At 42.8% G+C, this 22,242-nt stretch overlaps 1 protein-coding gene across 4 annotated transcripts in view; it reads left to right on the top strand.

Annotated features, from left to right (window-relative positions):
* ripor3 (RIPOR family member 3) overlaps positions 1–22,242 on the top strand; it is a 207,591-nt gene that overhangs the window by 87,973 nt on the left and 97,376 nt on the right. For all 4 annotated transcript variants that reach the window (XM_080204443.1, XM_080204440.1, XM_080204439.1 and 1 more), the window contains 4 exons: positions 5,831–5,983; positions 13,798–13,876; positions 19,239–19,262; positions 21,008–21,061. In XM_080204443.1, the coding sequence (XP_080060569.1) occupies positions 5,831–5,983; positions 13,798–13,876; positions 19,239–19,262; positions 21,008–21,061 (310 nt within the window). The remainder of the gene's footprint in view (positions 1–5,830; positions 5,984–13,797; positions 13,877–19,238; positions 19,263–21,007; positions 21,062–22,242) is intronic.

Below are 22,242 nucleotides of genomic sequence, written 5' to 3'. Positions count from 1 at the left end.
AAATAATCTTAACGGCCACAATACATCATCATCCACCTCTGTAACTCAGAGACTGTTGCGTATAACTTTTTTAATATTTACTTACTTTTGAACTCAATCTCTGATCTGAATGAACATAGATGCATTACCATTTCTCCTGACCTTTTATTAATAAATGAACTTACTCTGTCATAATTCAAGAAAGCCTAGTTGAATTGTCTCCTTTTTAAACAGAACTATTAGATCTGGAAAAGGTATCCAAGGGAAAGGAAACCTTGTTACATTAAATCTTTGTTGCCACCAGGTGAGGGTGGGTTGAATAAAGACACAGAGCCAATCATCTCTCCTCATTTGGGTTTGTGACACTTAGGGGGTATCTCAGCCAGATGGTGACAAATCAAGGGGTCTCGTCAAGATCAATAGATAACTTTTGGGAAACTGGTTGTAACAGTGGAATCATGCCATGGTTGTATTGAATGGTAGAACAGACTCGATAGGTCAGGTGGCCTACTCATGCTCCTATTTCTTATGTTCTTTTGTTCTTAAATATGAGCCTGGATTGTGAATATTGGCAGAGGATCCACTTATGTAGAGTATCATGGCTGAACCTAAAATAATACTTGTTGACAGCCATGTTTTTACCACTAGATAATGATTAGGACCACAGACCTTGGCTGCTTTTTTCTCTTCAAAACCCAATAATACTGAATTGAATTGCAACATCCAAACTGTCACACAGTATGAGGTTAGTTATTCGACCCAGAATAGTAACCAAGCCAGGCATTTTGTAGCATACATGTTTGAATTTTGTACTGGCTATTGCCTCTAAAGTATTCAGTTCTGGGTTTTAAAAAATAAAATTTTATTTTGTAGTTTATTGATTTCAGGAAGACTTACTTGTGCCAAAATTAAATGACACAACTATATTTGGGTGTGCCCCCGGACCTTCCCGGCCTCTCCTTAGTCCCTCATTAATGATATGGCTCTGGCCCTGGCTTTTCCTCCAGACCTCATCTCTCTCCTTTGGTATTGGTGGCACTGGTTTCCCCTATTGATGTCTCCTTCCACCATCAAGCTGGCCTTTCCTGACTGTTTATTCCGTCAATGATTAGGTGGCCCCAATCAGGGCCTTGTCTGTCTCTGTCTAGCTCTGCCTTTTAAATGAAAAGGCAAAAAAGCTTTTATTTTTGGGCTTTAATGGTCATTTTAATAATAATTTTTTTAATTATCAATTTATTTCTTTGATTTTTTAACCTTAGCAAGTTGCTTGTTTCCTTCATACCATAGTTTTTTTTTTAAATCTCTTGTTTAATGTTGTGCCAACCAGATCTCAGGCAGCTGTTGCCGGGTTTCTTACTGAAGAGGAATGAGAGGCACACAGGAAGTCTCATTGCTTTTTGGAGGTTGGCAAAAGGGGTTACTTTTGCTCCATTAGAAATGGGAAGTGTTTGAAATGCTCAGCATACCTAGTGGCACATGTGCAGAGAGAAACATCAGAACTATTGGAATTCGTAGATCTGAAACACTGAGGGGGAAAGGGGTGGGGGAATTTTGTAGCCATGTCTAAATGGCAATGTGGGTGCAAAATCCCATGAGAGTTGGGAAGCGAGATTCTCATTGGCTAAAATAATTTCCTGATTTTCCCTGCCCTGCTTTGGTGATACAGGCATGAACCTCATTTCCTTATATTTTAATAAATTTCAAATTTATTAAGTTATTAAATTTAGTCCCCAAAGAGGGGAACATGCCTGGGGAGTGGGGAGAGGAGAGTCCCGAATACTTGAGTGGTGGTAAGTTGGGGGAGGAGAGCCCCTGAGATTTGTGTACTGGGAAGAGAAGGGGAACATTCATGATACTTGTGTGGTGGGGAGGTGGCGGGGGGGAAGGAGGAGAACCCCCAATACCTCCATAGTGGGAAAAGTGGGGGAGAGAGCTGACCACTTGTGTAGTGGGGGAGGAAGGTGAGCCCCTGATAGCTCTGTGGTGGGTGGGGAAGGGTTTAGAATCGCCAATACTTGTGGGGGGTCGGGGGGGTGCAGATGTGGGAAGGATTAATGCCCCTGAATCGAGGATATTGACTATGAGGAGAGGTTGAACAAACAAGGATTGTTTTCACTGGAAAGACGAAGGCTGAAGGGAGATCTGATAGAGGTCTACAAAATTATGAGAGGCGTAGACAGGATGAATAGTTATAGGTTTTTTCCTAGCATGGAAGTGTCAATTAGAAGGTGGTACAAGTTCAAGGGGGTAAGTTTAAGAGAGATGTGCGGGGAAGCTTTTCACGCAGAGAGTGGTGGGTGCCTGGAATGTGCTGCCAAAGGAGGTGGTGAAAACAGGCACATTACCAACATTTAACAGGCATCTGGATGAGGGAGGGAATAGAGGGATATGGACCGAATAAGGGCTGAAGGTGCTTTCTTTTAGTTTAGTTCGAGCATCATAGTCCGCACAGGCTTGGAGGGCCAAAAGATCTGTTGCTGTGCTGTACCTTTCTTTGTTCTTTGAGTGGTTGCCCCTCTGCTTATGGTGAGGGGAGGCCTCTGTGTCTGTGATGGGGAGGAGTTAATTTTCAGCGCTGATCAGAGCACCTTTTAAAGATAGTGTCCCAATCTGTGTTAGCCAGCCTTGCCGGCTCCATCAAACCCCACCCCATCAGAGTGCCAGTGTAAACCATGCCCCCAGATTTTCTGTGTACTCAGGGCCAGAAACTCTGGTCTGATAACTCAGCTGTGCATCTGGAGAGATGCATGCTGGTTTTCAGTCAAAGCCTGACACTAACAAATGTTGGTAATATTCTGTCCATTGACTCTGTTTCTCTTTCCACGGATGTTGCCTGGTCTGCTGAATCATTCTAGCATTTCCTGTTTATATTTCAGGTTCCCTACATCTACACTACTTTGCCCACCTTCTATTAACTCCATGCTGGGCATTTGCAAGTGTGGTTAGTTTCAATTTAAAATGAGAACATAATTCTTGTCCCATTGTTTTGTTAACAAAGCCCACTTGTCTGGGTAGAAATAGCATATTATTGTAGGCATGTTGAATGGTGCTAATTTAAAAGTTTGTCATTTTTAAACTTGGAACCAGCAGTGATACACCAATGGAAAATGTCACTGTTAGCTCAAGATATTCTCATTTGTATATAGAATTGTTAAATGTGATGTTTGTGAGATTCAAATTGGATGTTGCTGACCGAGTATTGCGTAGGACCTGGTTTGAAGAAACAATGCTAGCTGCATAATATGAATGACCAAGTTTTGTTAAATTGTCTGACAAAGCCAGAGTTGTAAAGTGTATGGTCTTGAAATCTCAGCTGTAAGTGGATTTTAGAAATAGAGGCATTTAATAAATAAGCTGATAAATTTTGCTAAAGCTAAATAAAACAGTTTGCCCCCACTGTGACTATGGTTCACAATTCTGGGCATAGGAGGATGTGAGGCATGAAGGGGGCTGGGGGAACTAAGGGGCTTGGAACCAAGAGAAATATCAGAGCTCATGATTTCTCTCCCTGGTCCTGATGATTCTATGATACCACTATAAATATCATGGTATTTATATTTCACTAGTGGAGATGTGAGGGAACAACATCCAGTTCAATGATAAAATGGGAGGTTTTTTTCAACAACACCTCCACAATGCCATACATTCAACATATCTTTAATAAATTTAAATAAATGCAGTGAGATATACTCTCTATGTGGGTGAACAATTAACTTGGAGGCTGCTATTGGGACACTGGGGTGATAAATGTAACAGCCAAAGGATAATCTCGCTTACAAAGCTGTTTTGATTCGAAAAACAAGATTGTTTACTGTTACTTATTTTCTAAAAGGATATTTTACAAGAAAACATGGAAATTTTTTGAACAGAATCACATCAACAGATCAGAAAATTCATGAGGCACTTTCTTTCGCAATTTACTGAAGAAACCTTAGTGTTGCAGAATTTTTGGACATGATGCAAAGACTACAATCCTTAAATAAATGATTCATGCAAATAATATGCCTTGTAACTCTTTAAATTCTAAATTTATTTCCCAGTGTTCGAAATATGCATATGCTTCCAATTAAATAGCAAATTCACAAATCACATGCTGTAAAATGTCAACTGTGTAGAATGATGACATTTAGAGGAAGTTAGCACACCAAAAGCAAACTACACAGTCTCCATTCTTGGTAAATTAGATTATGTTTGGGGATTCCACCCTACGTCCACGTTCAGTGAAAGAAAAAAGACTTGTACTCACGGAGTGCTTTTCATGAAAACCAGACATCTTGAGGTGCTTTAGAACCGGTTTTGAACATTTTTGATATGTATTCCTTATTGTAATTTGGAAGCCAATCTGCATACAACAAGCTTCCACAAAAAACAATGTGATAATGACCAACTGATCTACTTTACGATATTAATTGAGCGATAAATATTGGCCAAGACACTAGGGAAAGCTCCCCAGATCATCAAAATAGTGTCATGCGATTTCTTTATGTTTTCCCAGGAAAACATACAAGGCTTTGGATCTGGAAAGCATTGCCTGAAAATGTAGAGGCTGGTTAAACTAAGGCATTCAAGAGAACATTACATAATTATTTGAATAGAAACAAAGTGTATGAATATGGGAAAAAGCCCTCTTTTTAGGCAGTATTCTGACTTAGAGACGTTCAGTCATAATCCCACAGATTGTAGCTTTGCATCATTGGCTCCTCAGCCAAGCATGTACACTAAATGTTCGAACCTATGGTTCCTCTCGTACTGAGCAGGATTATTATTGCAACAACACTTTGTAATCATCAGTAGGGTAAAACTAACCTGTCTCACGATGGTCAAAATGGCACTAAGTCATAACGTTCACTTGGAGAGCCGGTGAGATTGCGATTTCTGATTTTTGCCATGCCTTGCCATTGACGTACTCAGGTCCAGGCCCATAATGGGTATGAATCTGATTTTAATACATTTAAACATAATTATAGACCCAATACTCACCAAATCTTCCCCTCTCACTAAATCACGTCAGTAATGTTTATAATAGGTTCACCCAGACATGAAACTTTTGAGGGGATCCCCTGGGGCACAAAGGTCACTATAGAGCCCCGAGGAAAGGGACATGGCCTGTCAGGGCCAACCTGTGCTGGGAGCAGGCCTTGCGGGGGGGGGCCTCATTTGTGATGGTGTCGGGGGAGAGGGAACGTTAGTGATGGGGATACCGGTGACGCTCTCGGGGGGAAGCCAATGCTGGGATGATTGGGGAGAAGAGAGCCAATGCCAGGATGATCGGTGGGGGACAGTGGGATTCTGGTGATGATTGTTGAGCAGGGGAGGAGGGGGGATAGGTTTGGGGGAGGCTACAGACACCTCCATGGTGGAGGAAGGGCAGAGATAAAAAAACATTTCCAGTAGGGTGCCCTTTAAAAATGGCATCCCAACCTCAGTGGAGCCGGCTCCCAGCTCTAAGAGTCTCCGCTTCGCCAGAGTTGGAGTGCAACCCTCAGCCACTCCTTTTTTTTTTGCAGTTGACCTCACAAAAGCTGGAGAGAAAACTGGCCAGTGAAGCTACAGAGTCCCATGCCAGTTTTTTCACCAGAACTGACACTCTGCCAAATTGATATTAGATTCCACCCAATGGTATCTATCCAATACTAACTCGGCTAATTCAGGTTAGACATGCTGAATACACATGTCTGAAGGGTATGCTAAATATAACTTTTTTCAGCATAGAATATAGTTATATTGTAAACATACATTGTTAACATAGCCTTCTTTGCACATAAGGCAGTTATATATGAAAATTAACAGACATTCAAATATGTTTTGTTGATTTAAAATTAATTAACAATGTTACAATTTTATTTTGCAGAGTTTCTCCTGTCAGTAGAAGTTCTTCAAGGTCAAGATTCCTATCAGTAAAATTAACAAAGAGGCATATCACTGCACAAAAAAACTCCAGTAGCCTGGAGCCACAGCCTAACCGAGTGGAGAAAATATGCAAATCATTGCGGAAAGGACTAAAGTAAGAGTGAATATAAATTGTACAATGACATAAGGGCACCATTTAAAGTATGACACACTCTATTCAGCAATGGTCTATGCTATAGTATTATTTGGTAAAATTAGCCAGAGTGCTAACTAATCCTTATAATGATCACAAAGAAAATAAGTTCATGCCTGCGTTATATGCAGACTATATTCTCTGTCATTAAGCCTAGGATGGTGTTGAGAGGACGAAGGTTCTTGTTCCATGGCTTTACCCACCAGAAATGAGTGAGATCAAATGAGCAGAGGATGGTGGTTTAGATAAGAAAGGGGAAGCAGCTGGAAACAATGCTTTGGGGTGAGTAAAATGAAGAAGGAAGACTGAGAAAATTAGTGCTACCTCAAACTGGAAGAGTGGAAGATGAATAGCAGATTTACTGAATTGGAGGCTGAGGGTGGGACTGGGAGTACTGCTTAAATTCAGAAGGGAGTGGGAGAGTATTAGTATAAAATGAGGTACAAGAGAAAGAGTAAGAAATTGAAAATGGGATGAAACTTGTGAGCTAAGTCCTGGAAGGACAACGAATGGGTGGAGATTGGATATGTGCAAGTTACTGTTGAGGTAACATGGTGGTCCGATTGAGGGTCTGTTAACATATAAATGTCACACTGATTTTCCTTTACTAAGCTATATAAAAATGGTAATTGTAAATTCTAAAGCTGCATAAAATTTTACTAAGTGCCCAACTGGGTGAGAATATGGAAGATTTTCACATCCTTTTTTTGGGGGAACTTAGTTGAATGAATTTCTGGCATTCAGTGCACCACAGAGGTCATCAGGGGATTTATGCTGTGGGGGTGAAGGGGTGGGGCCTAACCTCGCACAAGAGGCCGGCATCAGAATGCTGAGGGGGCAGAATGCTTGTGTCGATCTCCTAGTATACTTGGAGATCGGTTGACGAGCACAAACCCCCACCCCATTGCTGACCTCCCAATCACTAGCATGATTCCCCACTAGCCCTGACATTGCCGGCCTTGACAGCCACCCTTCTGCCCTGATGCTGACCTTCTAATGGCCGGACCTGGCCTCTGATCTCTGATTGCACCACCAGCCCCCAACCCCCTTGCAGAGATCTCCTCATTCCCTCCCCTCCTTCCTCCTTCCAACCAGATCTGGCTCCATCCTGTCTGGCTCTGCCTCCTCATGGCCTGACCCACAGCACTGCCTGGTGCCTGCTGGGCAGTGCCAGGCTACCCAATGGGTAGTGCCAGGGTACTAGGTTGGTACTACCAGAGTGCCAGGCTGGCACTGCCCCAGAGGCACTCCCCTGTGCCCCCAACCCTCTCAGGGGCTCAATGATCTCTGGTCCCACCAGCAAGTCCATCACACCTAGTTCCCATTGATAGGGACCATGCATGATCCCTGCTGGTGTGGACCTCTGCTTGTGGGATCAAAAACATTAGAGAGCCCAAATAATTGCATCCCAGGCCCACTAAATAGATGCAAAGCAGCTTGTGAATATTGTAATCAGCCTCAAGCTGTTCCACGGTGCGAGGCTGATTATGTTAAAAAAAAAATGGTCTGGGAAGATCGCAACCAGGCACCGGTCATGATTCCTATTTTTGGCCATGTGCTGACATTTTCCGGCCCGTTGCGCTACTCAAGCAGCACAGCGAGCTGGGAGAATCGTGCATATAATTTGTAAAGGCTAAATTCAACATTTCCATGGACGTCCTTAGGAATGTATTATTACATGGAATTTTCCATTCTGGACGCCAAGTCTACTTATGGACGGGAAAGTCAACGCGAGTCCCATTTGCTGGAAGGGTGGATTTTCATGCTTGTTTTTTTTTGCTTTTAAACTAATTAATTATGCATCAACAAGGAGCACATTGAATCTCATGGCAGGGTGGGCAGTGATTCATGTCCATCCATTACTTCATAGGGTTAAAAATCCTGGCACCACATTTAAATGGAAACCGTACAGACATTCGCTGAAGGCCATGGATATCTGTACTACTCTGGTGCCCATTACCCTGGTGCCCAAGCACAACAAAGCCTTGGCTTCACAATTCAGCTAGGTCTCCCTGGAGATTCACCTCTAGGAAAGGCACAGCCTCCTCTTCCTGAGCAATAAGATCAGGATGCTCTCCCATCTGACTATTCTGGTTCAGGAGGAGGTCCCTGGAGGTTGGAGGGGGGGTTGGGGTTCATCAGCTATGACATTCAGAAAGTAAGAAGTGAACATAAACTCACACTCTCATAGGGCATCAGGCAGTCTAATTGTTAGAGTTCACATGGTTGTCATACATTATCAGTGGACTGGAAATTAGCACTGATTATCTGCCAGCTATTTTAAGATCAGCAGTTCATATAAGATTCTGCACAAACGAAATTTTAATCCCTTATTGGGATGGATTCAGCACATTCAATAGGCTTGTATGTTTTTGAAATGCTCTTTCCTTCATAGTGCCCACAGGCAATCCATCTGTCCTTATGCAAGGACAAAATTGCTCACAACCGACAGGAGAGAGCAAAGACTGGAGGGAGACCCCAGAGCCCGAGACATTCACCTCCCAGGAGAAGCAAGTAGCAAGTTCACTGAAAAAGATAGCAATTGCTCCTGCATGAAAGCGAGATTGACCTCCCTCAAGAAGCCAGTGAGGGTCCATCCAATATGCTTCAACAACATGGAGATAATGACTATGCAACCTATAGTGTTGGTGCCTGCCTAGTCAATCAATTGTCAACTTGTTTCTCTGTTCCAGCCACCAGCAAGGAGGAAGAGTTCCAGCTAGCGATCAGCCTTAGTCCCTGGGGAACCTTAGATGAGAAGCCAGAGAAGGAATTTTATGAAGATCCATTATTGCATTCACATGGACCCTGAACTAGCACAGACACATGCACCTCAGTGGAACATAATTCTAGAGTAGGCTTGGAGTCACAATCTGGTGATCGCCTCATGGAAAATTGTCCACTGGGACATGGAAGCAGTGACAACCGAGGTCTCTGAGACCAGGCCCCTTCAGAGTCTCAGTCTGATGACAAACCTCAGGAATTGGCCCTGAGAGAAATGTGGAGTGCAAAGACCAATTGGGGAATAATGGTTAGGGTTGTCAGACACCATTACCAGACAAGCACGAAGGATGGAGGATTCTGTCCACATTCTGACTGATGTCATGGCTCCAGCATGCAAGTCTCCATGGAAAGGTTGCAGCCATCTTGGAGAGCCAGGTCCAGAATTTGGTAACTTTAACTTTCCCTTGCTAGCTATGTGCTTCACAAAATCTCTGTGAGTTCACTGAGCTTGAATCAATATATCACTAAAACTCATTAGCTTAGGATTCCTAGAAATGATTGGCCTTTGTGAGAAGGACAATGTCAAGGATTGTCCTGATATGGAAGCAATATTCTGGTACATCTTCTGAATGCACAGCCATATTGATGAAGGAAATGAATGAAAAAACTGATTGGTCCACATCTCTCCCAGATGCTAAGGTAATGCAGCAGGTAAACTTGGCAGGCTTCTGATGAATGTAGGGTTATGAGTGTTTGTCAATAATCACATAATGATCCTGCTGAACTACTTCCTGTGAGTGCTAACCTAACTTGCAATTTTGTGATTATGCTGTCATGTTTCAGATCATTGTGTCTTGACATCCAATGGCACCTTGGAGCTCAGTATCAAAATGTGATCTCTGTATTAATTGTGCAAAAATGGAGAGATAGTGCTCTCTGGATGTAGCTCCCTCTTTAGACAATCAGCACTAATCAATGAATGTTTCTGTCTCAGAGTCACCTTGCTAAGCAGCTGTCACATTGGCAAGAGGGCATTAATGTGTGCAATAGTGTTGCATCCTCTTGAAGAATGCAATTGCTTTTGACTTGTTGGAGCTATGGTTGAAACAACTGCACTGTGTGTAGTTGCCTAATGATGTCTCCTATGTTCACAGAGTGAAATCCTCTTCTACAAATGGATTTCACAGGCTGCTGCCAAGCAGTTCTCAAGGCCACATGTGTGCAGTCAGTTGTGCCCTACACTTGTGGAAAGTGTGAAATTGCTGCAAATCCAACAGTTCTAGCAGCGTGGCTTGCCCCATCCATGTAGAACTGCATATAATGATGAGCTGTATTGAAGAAGGTATCTGTCATCTTCCTTATATGTGTGCATGTCATCAATTGTGAGATTTTGCAAAGATTACCAATGGAATCCTAGAAGGATCTACAGTGGATCTAAAGTACAGTGTGGCGGTGACCTTCAGAGTGACCTGCATTGGATACATCATTGTAGTATCAGTCTCGCACAAAGTTGTGGCAAATATGAACTAGCATATCCTGAGACAAGCAAAAATGCCTGTAGCACTGTCTTTCATTTGCCTCCATGTATAAGCTGTGTCTTCTGTAAATCCTTGGGCACGTCAAACATTTTTGTGGATGTGGTCCCTCCTCATTGACATCCAGATCTTCCTGAGGTTTCATTGGCTCTTGTTCCTCAAAACAACACTCATCCTTGAGCTGTGCTAATTGGCAGTGGGCCCTTCTTCTGCTTGATCTAATTAAATCCTTCAAGGAAGAAGTGTTGTGTGCAACCTGCATCATCCATCCACTTTGTATCTGTGAATGGATATAATTGAAGAATGAATGGTTGTTCCCACAGAATGCAATTTCCACTCTACTTTGGAGATGGAGAAGGACACTTTCCCTTCGTCTCCTAAGGCTATTTTCAGAAGGCGTTTGACAAGGTACCTCACAAGAGGTTATTGCAGAAGGTCAGGGGACATGGAGTTGGGGGTAGGGTGTTAGCGTGGACAGAGGATTGGTTGTCAAATAGGAGGCAGAGAGTGGGGGTCAATGGGTGCTATTCGGATTGGCGGATGGTGACTAGTGGAGTGCCCCAGGGGTCGGTGCTGGGGCCTCAGCTATTTACCATTTATATAGATGATCTGGAGGAGGGAACTGAGTGTAGGGTGTCGAAATTTGCTGATGACACCAAGATTGGTGGAATGGCAAATTGTGCGGAGGGTGTGGAGAGTCTACAGAAGGATCTAGATAGGCTGGGCGAATGGGCCAGGAAATGGCAAATGGAATTTAATGTTGGCAAGTGCGAGGTGGTCCACTTTGGTAGGAAGAATGGTGGGAAGGATTATTACTTACGTGGTGAAAAACTGCAGCAGGCGATGGTGCAGAGGGACCTTGGGGTCCTTGTGCATGAGTCGCAAAAACCCAGCTTGCAGGTGCAGCAGATGGTCAGGAAGGCGAATGGGATGCTGGCCTTCACAGCGAGGGGCATTGAATATAAAAGTAGGGAGGTCTTGCTGCAGCTGTATAGGGCATTGGTGAGGCTGCAGCTGGAGTACTGTGTGCAGTTTTGGGCGCTGCACTTACGCAAGGATGTTTTGGCCTTGGAGGGAGTGCAGAGGAGGTTTACTAGGCTGATGCTGGAGTTGAGGGGGTTGAGCTATGAGGAGAGGCTGAATAAACTAGGCTTGTACTTGTTAGAGTTTAGAAGAATGAGGGGAGATCTCATTGAGACGTATAAGATGATGAATGGGATGGATAGGATAGAGGTGGAGAGACTCTTCCCGCTCAGAAAGGATAGTAGGACTAGGGGGCACAGCCTCAAGATAAAGGGGGGGGGCGGTTTAGAACGGAGTTGAGGAGGAACTTCTTCACTCAAAGGGTGGTGAATCTCTGGAATTCTCTGCCCGTTGAAGTGGTGGAGGCTACCTCGCTAAATATTTTTAAGACGCGGGTTGATGGGTTTTTGATAAGAGAGGGGATTAAGGGTTATGGGGAGAGGGCGGGAATGTGGAACTGAGCCACGACAGATGAGCCATGATCTTATTGAATGGTGGGGCAGGCTCGAAGGGCTAGATGGCCTACTCCTGCTTCTATTTCTTATGTTCTTATGTCCTCCATCCCCTCCAATAACACTCAGCACCCATTCACTTGACATCGCCACAGTTTCACTCTCCTACCCTACTGGCTGTCACTGTCCCCTTTAACTGTCACCATCCCTTCTTACCATTGATACCATCAGTATGTCCCCAAGGAATCCTCCATTGAGTCCCCTGACCTGTCCCTCTAAACTCCTTTCCCCTCTGAATGAAGATGATTGAGAAGCTCAGAGATCAAATCACCAATTTGAAGAGACTGGGAGCCCCTGAAAATGACATGGGACAGTACCAGTTTGACAAGCCCACCCTGAAATAACTGATTGGGAATGAAGTTTGATACAATACTGACTTGAGCTCCATTTCCTGTTCTGAACTGTTGCTGTATTTGGAAGTAAAAATATTTATTGTTGACTGTGGTGATGTCAAATGGAGGGATGCTGAGTGTTGTTGGAGGGGATACAGAAGGTGACTAAGGAAAAGTCATGGAATGGAAATTGCATTCATCCCTTGTATATAGAGGAAGACCCTTCCACGGGAACAACCATCATTCTTCAATTGTATCCATTCACAGATACAAGGAGTGGAGCATGCAGGCTGTAAACAACACCTCTTCCTTGAAGGCTTTGATTAGATCAAGCAGAAGAAGGGCCCCTCATTTCCTGATGGCCATCCACACCCCCACAAGCCTAACCCCGGCCCACACCTTAGCATGACACTTCTCACCCTTCAACTCCATTCTAGTTCATATATTGTACCACTCCAGCTGAATCTCTTTCTCAACCACCCTTACCCTCCCCCTCCTTTCACTTCTTCATTCCTTTGTTCCCCGTTTATTTTCCCCCTCCCCAGCACATGCCATGATGTCTCCCAGTATCTCCTGCAATGTTTACGATCCGAGGCCTGTAAGAAGTGACTACTTAAAGGTTCAGACCCTAGGAGAAGTTCCTGCTTAACGATCCTGAACCTGGGAGAAGTTGCCGCTTGAAGTTCTGGACCCTGACAGAAATTGCTGCTTGAATATCCAGACCCCGGGAGAAGTTGCTGCAATGAGATTTGGACCCTATGAGAAGTGGCTATGTTGACAATATCCACCTCTTGGATGTTGCTGTGCATGGATGATCCATGTAGTTGATATTCCATCTACCCATTGCTACATTTCGTGTCCCAGGGTTTGATCACTTGAGGCTTCCATGTTTTCCTAATTTTCTCAAACTTCCCCAGGCCTTCCTAAAATAAGTGCTGATATTTACATACCATGTCAGTCCAGACATGTTCTGGACTGGCATGATTATGCGACACGGTTGTTGGGGGCTGGGGTGGAGCAGGGTGGAGGGGTAAGAGGAAGAGGGAAGGGGTGGTTGTTTGATTCCTATCAAGCTTTCATCTGCATCCCATTAGCAGGATGCAAATTGGTTTCACGCTAGCCTCTGGCAGGAATTGCAATCCCAATGGTAAGTGGAAATGGAAGATCCCATTGTCATTTTATACTGACGGGGAACCAATTTTTTTGTAGCTCCTGACAAATTGAACCCCATCTGCCCTTAAACCCACTATGGGGGGAGGGAGTCTAGAAAATTCCACCTTTGTTTCTGGAGCAGAAATCACAATTTTCTAATTTAGAAGGTGAGAGTGCCAAATCATAGCTGGCACTCCTCCCCAGATCTGATGTTTGTCAATCACTGGAAGTTCAACTCCAAAGGTGTGACTTAAGCCTTTTTTATATACAGCTTTAGCTAGGTTTGGTTTGCTCAACTGCAAGTACAACCATCCATTCCTAATGTGGTGTTTTGAGCTGGGGCAGATCACAGCTCTTATAGGAATCAAACGTCACTGGAAACCACCCAGATGGCAACAACTGCCCCCTAGCACAGAGAACAGAACTCTGAGACAGAGTATGTTCCTAGGAAAATATTAGATTTTTGTGGATTGATTACTATCTTCCTTTTATTGCAGTGAATTTCTTGAAACTCATCAGAATGAATTGGATTTGCTAACCATGCAACAGAAAGACGTGAAAAGAAACTCCAGGCTGGTATGTAGATAAATTGCAAAATTATTGTTCATTTAATTGGATTGATAAGGCCACTTTTGTTTGTATTGTTTCATCATTTCCAACTACCTACTCTTGGTGGAATTTTAAAAAGCCAATAGCACTAGAGCAGTATAAAATATATAAATATTCATGTGGGAGGTGGGAATTCAGAGATTGGACTAGTTCCACTTCCCATTCCCACCTATGTCTTGGAACACCTGAAAGATGGGATTTCTGTAAAGGGTTAATATCAGAAGGAAAGCGCAATATATTATCCAACTGAATGTTATGGAACTAGACCCATATGCAGTGCCCGACCCCAACACCCAGGTGAATCTCATGGCTTATGATGCTGATGCAATAATTGTAGATTGAATGATCACATGAGAACATGAAGGCATGGCTACAAGAAAGTTCATGTGGCAGCAACTTGGGAGTAATCCCCAGGAGTGTGTTCAGAGCACAAGTGTTGAAATTGCTGCTAAACTAAAGTAGGTGCTAAGCTACTGAATAAACCATTAATTGTTGGAAGTCCTTGCTGTCAACAATTCAGGACCCCACAACATTTACATGGTGCCAGAAGTTGACAGTATGGCACAAGGACTTCGCCACATTGATTCACTCATTCTTGATGAAAATATTGCAAATATTTGGGAAAAGTTTGAGGAGTGACATAGTTACAGAGGTGCTGCATTGTCTGATGAGTCAAAAAGGGTACAAGCTACAATCTGTTAAGCTTATCAGGCTCTGAGGCATTGAAAACTTTGACTCATTTGCTTTCCAGGCAGAGGAGGAAAAAGAGGACCCTACTAAGTTTGTGAATATGTTTCCCAGTTAAAAAAAAACCCTAGATGGACATGCATTCAACTTAACTAACCAAAGAGTGGCTAAATCAATACAACCTCAGACACCACCTTGAAAATATTGGCAAAGAAATGTGTGTTTGAAACGCTCACTGACGAACCAATCAGCAATTGGATGATGTGTGGAATCCATAGCAATTTAGTCCACAAGCAGCTGCTGTGAGAGAAAGATCTAACATTACAAACAGCCATTAGTACCTGTATGTTAAACAACCAATCAGAAAAAAGAAGCAGAGATAATAGGTGGGGAACAGAAATACCCACAGCATGGGATCACCTGCTCCAACTGCAGTGGCCAGCCCCTCCAAACAGAATGGTTTATTTTACATATGGTAAAAGATGCAACAAATGTTGGAAATGGAATCACTTTGCAAAGTGCTGCAGATCAAAATCACGCAGCCGTCCTCTGCCATCAGTAACATGACAGTGGGAGGGTACTCCATGGATAGGAGCATTATTAAGGTGAATAAATTACAGTTCAGCCAAAGCAACAAAACCACAGAACCTTCAACAACACTCTTGCAAAATTGTTGACACTGTCACAGAAAACGGTGAGATCAACGTAATTGGCAATAACACAAGACTAAAGTTAAAGATTGACACTGGAGCAAAGTGCAACATATTATTCACCCGAATGTTATGGGAACTAGACCTATAATGGCCCTAGATCCCAGCACCCAGGCAGACCTCACTGCTTATGGGGGACAAACCACTACATCAAAGGTGTAACCACTGTCCAATGCACACAGGGCAATTTCACATTTCATATAGTCAAACAGAATGCAAAAATACTACTAGGTCTTTGGTACGGCATTACACTGGGACTCATTCAACTTGGTCCAGAAGTGTATACGTCGCAATTTCAAGCTCCAGAAATGACAACGTACAAAGCCCTTTGCAATTGTGACATCAATTGGTAAACTACCAGTTGTATATCAAGTGTGATTAGGTGATAGCACCACCAGCAGTCAAAGCTTCAAACTGAGTCCAGTAGCCATGAAGCAGAAAGTAGTCAATGAGCTGCATTGGATGATAGCACTAGGTGTCATAACACCAACAGACAAAACCACGGAATGGTATTCAGTAATGGTGACTACAGTAAAGAAAAATGGCACAGTCAGGATATGTATTGACCCAGTGCAACAACGTACTGCTCAGAACTCATCATCCTATAAAGACAGTGGAACACACGATGGCAGACATGTCGAATGCTAAGGTGTTCAGCATTCTCAGTACAAAATGTGGATTCTGGCAAATCCATCGCGATTTGCAGCACCATACACAACCTGGTGCTCCAGTGGTGGGGAGGCCCCTCCATTAGGCCAAGCCACATTCTCTGATGACAACCAGACTTAGGACGACCTGAGGACAAGCAGGGAGTCATCATTGGGCTCAGACCATGAATGGCTCCTCAGTTCAATGTCGGCTGCAAGAAGTAATGCGATTTGAAGCAGAAAGTGCTAGAAATAGTCAGTTGATCTTTCAGCCAGAGTTAAATGGCAGAATATGACTCTTTTTCTGAACATATTATTCTGACGTTATTTAGTCTTGGACAAACGTCCTGAATGAGACACTGCTGACATGGGTCCACACCACAGAATGGAAAAAGCATTTTATCACCTGTTGCTGCTCCACTGTTTTAGTGTCCCCCCTCAATACTGCTTTCTTCATGGAGTGTTGTCACCAAGCATGGATCATGCATACTTGCTATTTTGTCTTTAAATGGGTGGCAGGTGGCACAGTGCCAAGGACCTGGGTTCAATACCAACCTTGGATGACTACCTATATTGAATTTGTATCTTGTCCCTGTGTCTCTGTAGATTTCCTCTGAGTGCTCCGGTTTCCTCCCACACTCCAAAGATGTGTGGTGTTAAACTGTCCCTTAGTGTCAGGGGGGTAATCAGGGTAAATATGTGGGGTCACGGGGATAGGGTTTGGGTGGGATTGTTGACAGTGTAGCCTTGATGGGCCAAATGTCCTCCTTCGGCACTGTAAGGATTTTATGATCCTCTAACTTCTGGTTCACAGCCTAACCCTCTTCCACTGAATGTACACATCATATTGAGTGTGGAGCCACCTTTTCCACTGTTAATTGAATGGTCTTCCCTCTAGCAGCCACCCATTGGCCAATTCACACTTGATTTGTCATGCACCTCCTGTTCGGCCTCCCTCACCCTGCCAGAAACCATTAAATCCAGTCCTTTAACATTTATAGCATTGTGATACTAATGAGTCAAAGTTTTCAAAACCTTAAGATTTGCATTCCTTATTAATTTAAACAATATTAGCTTGGCGTGATTCATATTTCATTAAACAACTACTTGGTGTTGCTGTTGATGGTGACATATATCTGGGGAATAAAAGTAACTCCATTGTATTTATTAAACTCTAGTCCATCATTTATCATTGGGTTCTGCTAGTTATGATTCAGAAGTGCTTCAATAATGATGGTTTAGAATATTATTAATGTATTTATTTTCTCCTCCAGAAACTAGAGTGGAAATAAAGCACTTACTGTGTTTTTGTTCAAGAAACATTGCAGCAATTTAATTTTGTAGTTCTGTATTAATTAATGGACTAGCATAAAATTTACTTGCAAGATCTTTTAACAGTTATTGCATACTTTACTACATTTGTTATCCAATAAGCCACAAATAATTTTTATGCAGTTAAATTAACCTATACACTACCAAAGGATTATCAATCCCCATAAACATATTCTTGTGACAAACTTGCTTGTAATATTGTGGATAAAGAAAACACATTATTTTTGCCTATATCTAACGCACGGATGACAAATATTATGAATGTCATCCATTATATTCAAGTTCCATCAGAAACCCCGTATCTTTGACATTGACTCCAGCCCCCTCATTAGCCACTGTCTCAGGCAGAATCAGATTATTCATAACCTTGGCATTCTGCTTGACCCTGAGTTCGACCTCTATTATCAAACAGTCTACTTCTGTCTGTAATATTCTCTAACTCTCCTATGGTACTGATATGGTATTGAAATCAACATCCGTAAGACCAAAGACATAGGAGCAGAAGTAGGCCATTTAGCCCATTGAGTCTACTTTGCCATTCAATAAAAATTGGAAAGAAGAGACCCTTATAGTGCTAAACCCCAGCTCTTGCTGTAGAAACACAAACCCCCACCCCCAACTCTGTTGAGCCATCAGGAAACCCATTTTACAAATTTCCTCCTGCCATTTTCACCAAGGCCTTGCTCCATCCATGATCCTAAGCCTAATGAGTGTTGTAACAGCAGCAGCAACTACCTCCCCTATGGAATTGCTGTTCAATAGAGATTCCAGTTTATGATTGGTCAGCTGCTCATGGTGGGCGGGACTTCCACACCCAGGGTTCTTGATCCTGGGGAAGGTCCCTTACAGTCCTGCAAAATGCCTGAGTGAGACTCAATGTGATGGATCTTCCCTGAAAAAGGTGACACAAAGACCTCGGCAATTCTCCAGTCAGCGGGCCTACCCTCCTCCACGCTGTCTTCTACTTGCCCGACTCCATCTTGTCTGAAATTTTGTAGGAGAGGGTGGAGGGAGGCAACGTTGGACAGCTCAGCCACCCTTACCTTTAAGAGCCATTGAAGGGTCTTATCCTGTCCCTGCTACTTTATCTGCACTTGTGGGAGGCTGCCATTAAAGAGGAAAAGCAACTTCAACTGTGCAGGCTAGTATTAGAACTTTTTTGCAGGTCACTTGATTACATCAGAGATACTCCTTCAACTCCAAACTCCAGAGTAACCCCCAATCTAACTCTCAGCCTGGCCTCTTGAAACTGGCTCCCCAACCTTCCACAAACTTGAACTTACCTAAGCTCCTCAGTGTGATACGACTGCCTATTATCCCAGCAGTGGTAACTCTCCTAATTGATGTTGCTGGGACTACAGCAATCTAATTGGCAGGCAGCTCTCTAAAGGGGACTTCCATCTAAAAGAGAATTAAAATACAGTGGTGCTGCTGTAATAATTGAGGGTGGGACATCCTGATATTTCAGACGGGGCTTGTGGGGGGGTGTAGGTGTGAGTTCTTGGAATCGAGTCAAATCTAGCTCTATGTTCCTTTGCCTTTTTTTTCCAGTTCACCCTCCTTTCAGGCCACTATATGGATTTGACTCCTTAAACCTCTGCCCTCTCCTTTGCTATGATCCTCCTTAAAACATAGTTTTGAGTATCCTTTGGTCACCACATCAATTTTCCTCATTTGACAGCAAATATTTTCCTCACAACTCTGTGTAATACTTTAGGATGTCTTTCTGAATTATTAGGTTTTTTAAATTCTCAGCACTGATGCTGATATAGTGTTGTCAAGTCTTATCTTAGCTATTGAACATATTACTTACACATTGCATCATTAGATTACATTATGGGAAGGGTGGGAAAAGATTGTAATAAATTTCTCTGGTTCATTGTGCTTGTGGCTTGCTTCTGTAGCACTTTTGAAAAAGATCGAATACTAATATTTATATTCCTTATGTTCCAGGCTTTTTTATATGATCTAGATAAGGTAAGTGTGCATTTAATATATATGGGAAAGGGATTTTCGATTTCCACCGGAATTGGTCACCAAGCTGGAGTATTGGCTACTTAGCCTGCCCGAAGCTGGTGTCAAGATGCTTATGCTATTTTCAGATGCTGGTTTCATTTGAAAGAATGCTGGCAAGCTGCAAGTGTCAATTGGTGGGTAATTGACCTGGTTCACCAAAGATTACATGTCAGGGAATTGAGCAGGGTCCTGCAGCAAGCCACAATATTTTTGTAGAACCAGCAGGAACCATACAACATCTCCTGGCCCAACAAAAATTCTACTGCACCCAAAAATATTTTGGGCCATTTCTTGAGCATCAGCCAATTGCTCATTGCCTGCAATTTGCAAAAAGAACATCCTTTTCATTCATAATGGCAGTCATGGTAAATCTCTGCTTGAGAATGACCTTTTACAAAAGAGTTTTCATATTGTTAAAGTCAAATCTATCATTGTAAGGAACCGAATGCTGCAACATTGACTTCTTGCCTCTAGAAGCCGAGGGCAGTATTTAATGAAGGCAGTAGGGGTCTCATCCACCATATGGAGAGCCAGTGAGAGTCCCACTTTGCTTCTTTTAGGGAAAGCCTGCCAAATTAAGTGTCAATCAGGCAATTAGTGGAACATTAGTGGGCTATCCAATGATCAAGGACCCTGAGGGTGGAAATCTTCCTGTAAAAAAACTACTAATGAATCAAAATCCACAGTTCTATTGAATGTCAGTGCCACTGAGGAGGTGGCGACTACTGCTGATACGACATCTGCCTGACGGTTTGTATTGTCGCTGGATGCCACGCTAGAGGTGAGCAATGATGTGATAGGGGTCAAGGGGAGGATCAAGGCAGAGAGATGGCTCTCAGCACGCAACCCCCCCCCCCCCCACACCCCCCCCCCCCCCCCCCCCCCAATGCTCAAGCACTTTGTGCCTTTGCATGAAGGACAACACCACCCCCCACCCCCCACCCCCCACCCTCCACCCTTTCGATCTGGGAGCCCACAAACAAAAGCAATCCTGCAATGGTTTGCTTGTCATACTTTTCAAATGGTGATCTCTATCCATCTACCAGCTGCTGAGTTACTACCAGTGACAAGAGGAGGAGCCCTAAAGTGTGCATTAATCATCCACTTAAAGGCCTCAGTGGTGCCTGGGTGAGAAGGCTGTCCACAGGCCTTCATGCTACAAACTTAATTGGGGTGGAGATGAGAAGACAGCAAGGTCCCCAACCTCCGCCTGATCAAATGGCCCCAGCCGCCAAACATACCACATGGGGGGGGGTCATTCAATTCCTTTCCATGTATCGACTAAAGTCCTAAATTTTCCTGAGCATTAGTTCATTTACCACTTGCCTGAAAATTGCTAATGGATCTTACAAATCACATGGGACCCTGACTTATTTATGTGACAGCCTCCTGCTCATAAATGGTGGATGAGTTGCTTTCCAATTTAGAAGCCCACCTGGAAATTACATCAAGGGAGCCCAGTTTCAGTGGGCTGGTGGCCAGGCTGTCTCCCTGACCTATAATGTTCAACTCCATGGAGTTTGTTTTATGAACACTTTTGCAAATAATAGATAGAAAAAGACAAAAAGCAGCTAGAAAGCAGTTTAAATTCTTAGTGGGGATTTTTGAGGGCAGAACTGTAACAAAGATTGGGAGACTATTTGTATCAGTATACAATCAGCATTAGTTACTTATTTTGGTCACTCGTCAATATTATCCTTTTTCAGCAAATTAAGACCACTGAGAGATACATCAGGAAACTGGAGTTTCACATCAGCAGGGTAAGAATTTGCAGCTCACAAATAACAAAATCATTGTTTGTTTGTTTTTTTGATTAAAAGGGTACAATTCAAGTGGCTTCAGATGGCTCATAAAAGCAGTGTCTTGGATAACCCAGCTGGCTTTCTCCTAACTGCTGCTTCACATGAGTTTTTCAGTGAAATATAATGTATTAAGGGCAATAGGTTTAACTTCATAAGTTATAAAGTCACTTGAGTTCATTGAATTAAGTGCAGATTTTTGAAATGTGGGAAAGAAATAAAACTTTTGTTGTACAAGCATTTGGAAAGCGGTACAAATGCATTTGGAAAGCAGTACAAATGCATTTTTTTTACATCACACCATATAACCTTTGCTCTATTGGCCACATAATCAATCTAAAATCTGTGACATTTTTTACTACCCTGTTTAAAAATACTGCACCATGACACGTTGAAATGTTTTGCTGGACTGATTTTCCTTAATATCCAGGAACAGCCTGTTCTGTCACACAATTACCATGGAAACCATGGCAGCAAGTTGTAACATGACCTTTACAGTGGAGTTTTCATATTATTAAAGTTAAATCCATTATGGCTTAAAGGCTAAGTGCTGCATTATTGACTTCTTGCCTCTGGAAGTTGAGTTTCTACATCAGTCCTAAATTTTCTCAGCAGTTTACGTGATTATTTCAGAACAGAACTTTCTGACTGGGCTCTTCAAATTCTGCACAACTATAGCACGGATGCCTTCTGAAATGGCCTTGTAAACCATCTTCTCAGGGAAACTGGAGATGGACAATAAATTTAGCATTACCTATGTTTAAAGTGCAACAAGAAAAAAAATCAATTTAATATCTTAACAAATAAGCAGTTTCTGATGGTTAGAGATTTCCAGGAACAATTATCATAACAACATGAGAAAAAAGAGCAAGAGATGATGATACAGACCACTAAGATTGATCTGTCATTCATGTTGATCTTGGGCTTCAATTCCACTTCGCACCCACTCCCCAGATCTTTTGATTCCTGAGACCAAACATTTGTCTACTTAAGCCTTAAATATATTGAATGATGCTGCATCCACAACTCTCTGGTTCATTGGTAGAGAATACCAATGAATCACAACCTTTAAATGAAGAAGTATCATCTCATCTCATCTTAAATGATCAGCCCTTTATCCTGAAAAGGTGCCCCCTTTATTG

This window comes from Carcharhinus amblyrhynchos, chromosome 16 (genome assembly GCF_965287045.1).
Source record: "Carcharhinus amblyrhynchos chromosome 16, sCarAmb.v2.hapA, whole genome shotgun sequence".
Classification (NCBI taxonomy): Eukaryota; Metazoa; Chordata; class Chondrichthyes; order Carcharhiniformes; family Carcharhinidae; genus Carcharhinus; species Carcharhinus amblyrhynchos.
Note: the sequence above shows the minus strand (reverse complement) of the source record. Positions and strands in the feature narration are given on the sequence as shown.